General features: G+C 46.0%; 1 protein-coding gene across 1 annotated transcript; it reads left to right on the forward strand.

Annotated features, from left to right (window-relative positions):
- On the forward strand, positions 1-1,618 carry STBD1 (starch binding domain 1). The gene is made up of 2 exons (XM_084204276.1): positions 1-258; positions 369-1,618. The coding sequence occupies exons 1-2, from the start codon at positions 15-17 to the stop codon at positions 1,166-1,168; spliced, it is 1,044 nt and encodes a 347-aa protein (XP_084060402.1). The 5' UTR covers positions 1-14; the 3' UTR covers positions 1,169-1,618.
- The last annotated feature ends 7,958 nt before the right edge of the window (positions 1,619-9,576 follow it).

Consider the following 9,576-nt stretch of genomic DNA (forward strand, 5'->3'; position numbering starts at 1 on the left):
TGCAGCGCCCGGCCATGGCCCGCGACCGCGGCCCGCCCGTGCTGCGGCCGCCCCGCGCCGCCGCGCTGCCCGCCGAGCCCCGCGGCTGGGGCTGGCTGGGCGCGGGGCTGTGGCCGGCGCTGCTCGTGGGGCTGCTGGCCGCCATCGTCGCCTGGTTCTGGTACGGCGGCAGCGACGGGCGAACAGAGGCGGGCGGCGAGGAGGCGGCGGCCGGCAGAGAGGGGCCCCGGCGGGCGAGCGCGGCGGCGGTGACCACAGGTACCGGGATGGGGAGGCGATGCCGGCGGTGTCCCGGGCTGCCCGAGCCTGCGAGGACTTGGGTTTGCCGGCGCTCAGGCTAACCCGTTCTCTCTCAATGTCACTTGCAGAGGATGCTGCGGCGGGCGGGGAGCCGGGGCGGCGGGAGGTGGCGGCTGCTGCCCCGTCCGGTCCTTGGAATCCAGGAGAGGATCTGGCGGCTGTTTCAAGGGAAGAGCTTAACCACGTCCCGAGCGGTGCAGTTTTGGGCCAACGTGTGGAGCTGGAGCAGCTGATCCCGAAGCGCGGTGTCACGGACCCGGGGGAGCATCCAGCTGATATGGCCGGCAGCCAGGCAGGCGAACTGGAAGCCCAGGTGGGACAGGCAAGTGACGGATGGTGCGTGATGAACTTGGCAGGGACCTCTAACGATGAGCGTAAGGACAGAAGTGAGGAGCCGTGTCAGCCAGCTGAGAGGAGGGACTTGGACCATGAGGAGTGGGAAGTTGTTTCTGAGCACCTGGTCGAAGGGAAGGATGGCAGCATGGAAGACTCAGACAGCAAGGAATGGGAAGCAGGAGACTGCTGTGATGGGGACCTGAAAGCAAAGCGAGTTGCAGCCGTGCCCCCTATGTTCCAGAACATCCACGTGGCTTTCCGAGTGCACTACATCACCCACTCCGAGGCACAGCTCATCGGCGTCACGGGGGACCACGAGTGCCTGGGCCAGTGGCACAGCTACGTCCCCCTCAAGTGTGACAAGGACGGCTTCTGGTCCGAATCCATCAGTCTGCCCGCGGACACCAGAGTAGAGTGGAAATTTATCTTGGTGGAGAACGGCAAGGTCAGACGCTGGGAAGAATGCGGTAACAGGACCCTAGTGACTGAACACGAAGATCAAATTGTTCATCAGTGGTGGGGATACCATTAATGGGAAGGTGGAAGCTGCTGGTCTAATGGCAGACCTGCCTAGGTGAACCACCGAGCCCCTAAACCTTAGGGGGGCTCCCCTTCTTCTCTAGGAGACCCTCTCGAGTGCAGAGCTCTGGAAATCCCATAATGAACCACGTAAGCAGCAGATCTCTTTAGGAAATTTTTTGACAAGCTGAAAAATCAACTTTGAGTGCATGCTGAAGAGACACAAGGTAGGCTAAGAAGGCACAAGCATCATTCCAAGCACCTGCCTGTCCAGGTGGATCTGGACCCTGGACTTTAGTTAGTGTTGCTTTGAGTGGGGCTATGGGATGCATCTTGGTACCCACTGCTTGGGCTTGGGAAGCATACCGGGAGGTGTGGTTACCAACACTATAACAGGTACTTAAGTGTTTTAATTTATGTAATGTATTAAGGAAACAATAAACATTTTCAGATTGACAGTTCATTATCAGTTGACCAGTGACCTCACTCATTTTGCTAACTTTGATCCAAGTGAGCCACTTGACCTGAAATCTTAGTGCTAAAGAAGTGCTGAGAAGTGGCCCTCCCTCCCTCCCTCCCTCAACAAAAGGTTGAGCCCCAAAAATAGTTCATTCTCTCCCCCCTACTGTCCAGCAATCATCTCGGCTCAAATGAAAGGCTTGGCAGGCAGCTCCACTCCTGCTGAGGGGAGAGCAAAGGTCGCAAAGGACTGTCTCGGCTTAATGAATTACTTTGTCAGGGTGGGAGCAGGCTTCAAAAAAAGCCTGCAATGCTGTGATGGCCAGGGAACAGGGTTCAGGCTGGAACAGAGTGGGATGGCATACTGATGGACAACACCACAGTATTGTTTGCAAATACTTGGCTTGAACTTGTAAATATTTTTTTTAAGACTAAGCTTTTCACCTTGAAATTATTTTAAGTTGTGGCCTTCTAGTAAGCCAGATGAAGTAGAATACTTCCAGTTTCAGCTAGTTGGTATCTTTATATGATAGAAGCAGAAAGCTGCTCTGCTTCCCTGCCTTTTGTATTTTTGGGTACAAATACATGCTGCCACTTGAGCAAGCTCCTCTTTCCATAATGCTGAACCAAGCATTGCAAGACCAAGCCTGCAAAGAGCCCTTCCCTTGAGTGAGCTTGGTCTGAGAGAGCAGAGTTTTGTAGATCTGCAAGTATACAAATTACAACCATGGTTTGGAAGAAGTACTTCAAAAAGCCTCTAATTCCTTCCCGCTCTGTGCAGGGGAGCAGTCTGGATGTGTGAAATAGAATGGCTTTGGTGAAAAGACTGGAAGATGAACTTCAGAGCTGAGCTCCTGCATCTGGTGGGTTAATGGGCATCCAGCTGGTGGGAAATGTTGGAGCTGTTCTTCCTGGGACTTGGATTACCACCTGTTCAATGAGAGTGGGTTGGGCTGCTGCCTGCTCCTGCAGACCTGGCCACAGAATAGCCCAGGGAACCCCTGGGAGGGTATTGAGTGGAGGGTGAGGAGGAAGAGAGACTTAGGCCAATTCCTACTGGCAATTTGGAATTTTCATTTTTATCCAGCAAAACAACCTCAGCTGCATTCTTAGCACTTGGCTTTTCTACCAAGAAACTGAAGTGGATACTACAGGTAATATTCAGCAGCCATAGAAGGTGATCCTCAGTAATCCCTGCAGTCAAAGCTGCCGCCTGAGCATATTTATACACACGCCTGAGGCTTGTCTGAGGAGATTAACTGTGCTATTAGCTTAAGTTATTCACCAGAAAGCTACTTAACCTGTGCTAGAATAGATTCTCTAATGCAATGGTGAACATGTCAAACAGACCAACCCTGAGAAGTTTTTCAAATTGAGAACAATTTATTTTTTTTAATTAAGCTCCCTGCAGTTTGATCCCACAGACAACTCAGTCCTCATGATTGTATCACCTTGCTGAAGGATCAGCTAGGCTTTCCACAAAGACCTGCACTAAGCTTTTGCTAAATAGCCTCTAAATTATTATGCTATTCCCAGCAGGACCTATGCTATGTAAATTAAATGGTTTGGGTATGGTCAAAGAAAGAAGTCTGGATTTCACTTTTTCTGGAGGAACCTATTAGTATTTTCTCCAAGTTCACAGGTGTGTTTTCTCATTATTGAACAATGTTTCCTCAAAGGTGAAAGTAGAACTAAACAGAGTTGCTATGCTGCATAAAAAGAGAAGATGCTGCTGGAATGGCTGATAGCAGTCTAATACAATGTCCTGGCTGTGAGACGAGTGCAGCTACATGTGAGAAACAACTTATTGTTGACATTTCTGTGTGGATCTAACAGCCAGCAGCTCAGGAAATGTCCAAGCAAACAATAAACTCTCTCACTCACAGCTTGGCAAAGCCTGCAACCACAGAGCTACCTTTAAAGTTCACCTGCTCATACCCCTGACAGCCAACTTCTGTCAAATTAGACAATTTGATTGCTTTTATGTGAAACACAAACTATTCCTTTTTGTCAAGTAGTTTGGTGCACAAATGCTGAATGCTGCAGCTGTGTGGTGAGCTGTGCAAGCAGCCTGAGGGGAGTAGGCATGAACCATTTTAAAGTCTCCTGCAAAAACCTTCACTGCAGCTAATTTGCTTTGCAAAACCCATGCCCATCCCACATTCTCTCTGGGAGTTCAACTCACCCTTAGGAATCTCTCCATGGATGAGCCTGCTGTTAGCTTTTCTCTCCCAGGGGCTGATTGCCATCAGTGGTGTCCTTGCTGTGGGCAAGCATGGCCCAACAGTCCTGCTGTGCCATCCACCTGCAGGACATGGAATAACAAGTGCTTTGGGGCTGCATGTACTCAGCTGCTCTAAGGCTCCTGTGTCTGTGGGCCTGTTCCTTGCCTGCTGCTGGTGGCAGGGGGCAAGAACAGATCTGTCCCCAACTCTGTTGGATGCCAGCAAAAAGAGGTTAAGCTGCTGTTTTGCACTGGCAGATGTCCCTCCCTTCTCTCTGGCCGCTCCCTGCCATTGGCACACAGCTGCAGCTTCTGAAACTCTTTTTTAGCTTGGCTCCTTGAACACAACTAGGAGTGCACTTAGCAGTGACCTTTCCCAAGGATTCTTATTCTCTACACCTGACTTTCCCCTTAAGAAAATTTGGGAGGATTTGTCCAATATTTGTGGCAAGTCCAAGCTGTGATTCATGTGCCATCTAAACCAATCCTTTCATTTCCAATGCAACTGATCTCTAGGAAAGGGGAGATGGGTTTTCTAATCTCTTGTCTGAGCTTGCAACACTGTTGCAACAAGTATCTGAAAGAGTGCAAAAAAATTATTAGGAAAATGAAAAAAACTCCTCCAATTAAAATACCGTTGGCAATAACTGAGGACAGCTTAAGAACAACTCAGTCATGTCTCCTTGAGTAAGACTCAAACTAAAGTTTGCTGAGTCCACTCCCCTTAAATGAATCACCGTACAGTATGGAATTCAAGCTTCAAAAGGAACCGTTTAGTGTAGACATAGGGAGAAATCCTTCCCTGTGAGGGTGGGGAGGCCCTCACACAGGTTGCCCAGAGAAGCTGTGGCTGCTCCATGCCTGGGAGTGTCCAAAACTGGTTTGGATGGGGCTTGGAGCAACCTGGGATAGTGGAAGCTGTCCCTGTCCATGGCAAGGGGCTGGAATGAGATTATCCTTAAGATCCCTTTCTACTCTGTACTTCCTGCTCATTTAAAACAAGAGCTATAAGCAAGAGTTAAAAAATTGTAAGGGCTTTTATTACTAATCTTTAAAACATGATGTATTTTAAGCACAACATACCTCCATGAAAGTGATCATTAATGCATACAGTGCCTTCCCTTGGACAGCTTTCTCTCCTTTTCCTTGGACTTCTTTGTCTTCACCTCCTGAGTTCTGATCATTGGAGACGGGGCTGAAAATAGCAGAAGAACAGATTAGCTGAACACCACCTTATGTTCCAAAGGCTGAAATCTCAGGTGTAGCCAGCTGGAGCTTCACAAAGTCCTCCCATAACAAGTTATGCTGTGCCTACAATGCCCTTACAAATGTAGCTTCAGTTTGCAATTCTTCATGGGACTATGGAAAAACCACTGGGGATATTAATGGATGGCAAAGAACAAAAATGAGAACACTTACCTCTGACTTATATAAATACATAAACAACTTGATCAGTTTTACCTACATCAGGTCACTTGTACGTCCCTGACACAAATGCACTGTGTGATGAGGGGAAATAATTTCTCAAAACTGTGCAACGAGACTTAAAGGAGAAAAGGGAAAGAGACTGGAATATGCAATAAGAAAAAAAGCAGCAAAAATAAACCCGATCTCATTTGGCGTCCTGCCATGTCAGGAGCTCATGCAACCAAGTTTTGGAAATCTTGCAGTTTCCATGAAAGCATCATCAGCTTGTCAAAAATTCCCTGTAATTGGCCGTGGCAGCACACGAGGACACCCTTGAGCAGCTGCCATGTTTGACATGTTAAGGGTCCAGAAGCTTATTAGAGTTAAGGGGCATTGTGGAGTTAATCTCATTACTCTCCCAGGAGCATTAGGATAAATGCACAAGTGGGTACTGCTAGTAGAACTAGAGTGTGCTAGTAAAAGCACATGTAGTGCTTCAGCAGGTACCAGGAACCCTTTCTAGAGAGTGTGTGTTTTTTCAGTAAAATAGGAATATTTCTGGTAAATTCTGACACCTTACTTTTTTATCTGTGATATCCATCAGTTTTTTTCAGGCTTTCCATCTTGTTCTGTCATCTCTTTGGTGTGGGCTTACTCGTTTCCATGGGCTGAGAATCTAGAGAAAAAAATAATATCACCAGCAATAATAAAAAAGCCCATTATAAATTATCTAAACATTCCCTTTAAGTTGAAGTTCTTACAAATTAAAACCTACACCAACATTTTCAGTAAACCCTAGAACTTGACTAAATGTATTACAGGAACCACAACAGGTACTGCAAACATTTATTACTGCAAATATTGATATCAAGCATCCTTACAGCCTTTTAATTTGAATAAGGCTATTGACCAGGCCTTAAAATTAGTGGTGCATGGAATTGATCTTCTGACTGGATTAATTAGCTGCTATGCTTTACTCACAATTAATTCATCACAGACTAAGCCTTCTGCCTGAACAGAGCTGGGAGGGGGTGAAGGCACCCTGATCAGGATGTGGGATTGGATATACCTATTCCTGGGTCTGTGGCTGCTCCCTGTGGAGCTCAGGTGAGGCAGCAGGGCCAGCTGTAAGCTCATCGGGTGGGGTAGTTAAGCGCAAGTGTACTGGAGATCTGGCTCTGTGTCTGCCCTCCCAAGGGACTGGCTTGGAGGAGTGTGTGCACCGAGGTGCTGCCGAGCAGGTGGATGCATTTCCTAGGACAGGTCCACGAAAAGAGCAGTGAGCACACACCTGAGGAGGGACCCCTGTGCAAGCCTCCTTACAAAACATGCTTGTTTCTGTCAAACTCATTGGCAAGTCAAAATGGCTTTTGTTCTGCTCTCTATTCCTTGTTAGCTGCCCAAACAGGGAATATGGAATATCATGGCTGCTCACAACCCAAGACTCTCTGCCCATTGCAAACTCAACTTCTTCCTAAGTATTCTACATAAAAACCCCCACTTTTAGCTCTTTTGGACACTAGGAAAATCCCTGGATGCTGCAGTTGGTTTGCTAGAAGGCAGACAGTAATTACCCAGGAGATTTTCTTTAATACTCAGACGCACCAGAAGAATACCCAAAGCAGTTAATCCTCACAAGGTACAGAGCATATCTCTGAGGCACAGTGGCTTAAATTCTAAATAGAGAACAATATCAGTGTCCACAGACAATTTTCACAGAATGGATAATCTCTGGGCAAGAAAACAAAAGGTAGTTAAGAATAATATCTTCAAATCCTGCTGCTCAAAGCCCCATTCTCCTATTTCTTTTAGATAACGAAATTCATGTCCTCACAGTTTAGAAGGTACTGACCCATCCAGTACTTGGAAGGAAACCAACAGCCTTTTTTGATTCCTCTAAAAAGCACATCCATAATTAAATATCCAAACAACAAACTCAAAAAATGTGACAATGCTATTGATGCTAATTAGAGAAGTAACACGGAAGTTATCAATTTTGGGTGTGCTCATGGGAGCCTCTGAGGAGCTGCTTTCCAACAAGATACAGATTTTGTAGCAAGTGCAATAAAGTCTTTGTAATAGCACCTGCTAAGAGGTATTTGAGTAAACTCCTAGAGAAAAATACTGTATTGGGACTACGTTCTTCATAATATTCTGTAATGCTCCCGTTTGACATCAGTGCTGCCAGGGAAAACTTAGCAAATGATGTAAGGAGCAGGGAAACATTCTTGGACTGAAGAGCTGCAGGATGTGAGCAGGAAGGACTCCTGAAAGAAAAATGAGGGCAAAACCTGCATTCTGGAAGGGTTATGCTCAACTCTTGTCATGCTAGCCAGCGCCCACAGTGAGAATGTGAAGCTCTCATACGGAGTCTCCAGGTCTAATCCATGGAAATCAAAAGCAAACAATGCAAATATGTTTCAGAGCTCTTGCTTAGAGGGATGAAAGTGACATGAAAGCTTTGTTTTATAATCCCCAGGAAGCTCTTAGCATTATGAATAAAACAATACAAACAAGCTCAGGATTGGGGCTGTATTAAAAAAGCCTTAGAAACTGAACCTCAAACGAGTACTGTGAGAAGCAGGTTACTCAGCTAAGTCAAAGCACTTCTCATTGTCCTAAAATGGGCTTTTCCACTGTGCCTGCAGTAGCAGCCATCCAGCTGCAGTTCTGAATTAATCCAAATCAAAATTCATGAATTACATTTTCTTTTATGGAGTTTCCCTATGTTCTGGATTAGAAACATCAGAGGGTGTGCTGTATTGATTCTTCAACTTCATGTACTGCTGTCATTATCATGTGTTTGGTAAACAAAAATAATTGCTGCATTTGGATATTTACATATGGCAGGAAAATAAGAAAGGAGTTCTGAACAAATATAAAAGCAAGCACTAAAGGCAAATGGTGTGGTCACCTTCTACTTCCCTTCCACCAAAAGCATCTGAGTAGCCTGGCAAACAGAAGCTTTGGAAGCTTCCGGATTATCTCAAGTTTATGTGTAAACCCGACCTTGCAAAAACACATCCCACACTGCTCCTGAAGCGTGTCAAGAGGCAGACCTCAGTTTCAGAGGGCACTGCAAGTACGCAGCACACAACCAAAATAAATCTATTATCCTTACATTGCATTCCTCGTGGTTGTTAAAGGGGATTTTCTCCCACCATGGCTGCTGAGATCCACAGAGGGAACTTCACTGTCTGAGACTGTTCATTCTTCAAGAATCCTCTTCAGATCCTGCAATGGTTCTTCCTTCAAAATATCCAGCTTGGTAGGCTACTGAAATGAAATAATTCAGTTTAAAAGTATTTACAAAGGCACTCTGTTGTCAATTCTTACCTCAACTCATCCAAACGCATGTGTTTTCTCTCCCTTGGCTCTCATTTTGTCCTTTTTAACCTGTGACCCCAGGTACTGCTCTACAGGGCTGAAGGGAGACACAGGAGCACCTGGGGGTGTTTGCCAGGCAAACTCACTCCATGCTTGCCCTGCAGACTCTGCAGCAGCTGAGCTGTCCGCAGATACAAGCCCCTTCATTGCCACAGCCACAGAGGACACCAAGTGCAATATGACTCTCGTTTTACTGCTCAGGACTTGAGGCAAAGGCCTGGTTGGAAGAACTCTTTCTTTCAGAGAACACTGGATTTTTCACTGCTGAGAACTGGATTTTTCAGCATTTCACATGTTCAAAGCACTGCTCCCACTGACCTTTGTTGCACCTGGGGATGGAAAAGCGTGAACCTTGAGAAAAACTTTGCTGCCCCTTTTTTATTTTTAAAAAAAGCTAATTTTTAATGTGAACACACTGGTTTCAGCAGGGCTTATATGGGAAACAAATCCTCAGCTTCATAATGGGTCAAAGTGACACTGAGTCAGACCAAATACTCCTTTTCAACATTCCAGCTAGGAAACCAGACTACCACCCAGCAGAGACTGTCTCAAGTGTTGGAGCTGCTTCATTTTGTACAATAACTAATGATGCAGGAACCAAGAAGATTAAAGTAGACTTTGATTCAAGTGCTCCTGCAACCTGCTGGGTCCTCACTGTAGTACTAAATTAAAAATAAGTCCTTTTTCCTTCTTTATCTTCAGAAGTGTAAATTGATTAACTCTGAGAAGAGAGAATTGGAGTGCCTGATGCTGCAGGGATTTCACAGAAGGAACTATCTTTTGTTCCTTGATGGAAATGCTAGCCACAACATCAGGAAACAAACCAGAAAATATTCCTGAAAAATGCCTGCACTAACTTGTGGCCTCCTATAGGTTCTTAGGCTGAAATTAATGAAAATATGTGAGAGATATATCAAGTCACTTCAGGAGATTTACACAAAATC

The sequence above is a fragment of the Fringilla coelebs genome, assembly GCF_963513975.1.
Source record: "Fringilla coelebs genome assembly, chromosome: 4".
Classification (NCBI taxonomy): Eukaryota; Metazoa; Chordata; class Aves; order Passeriformes; family Fringillidae; genus Fringilla; species Fringilla coelebs.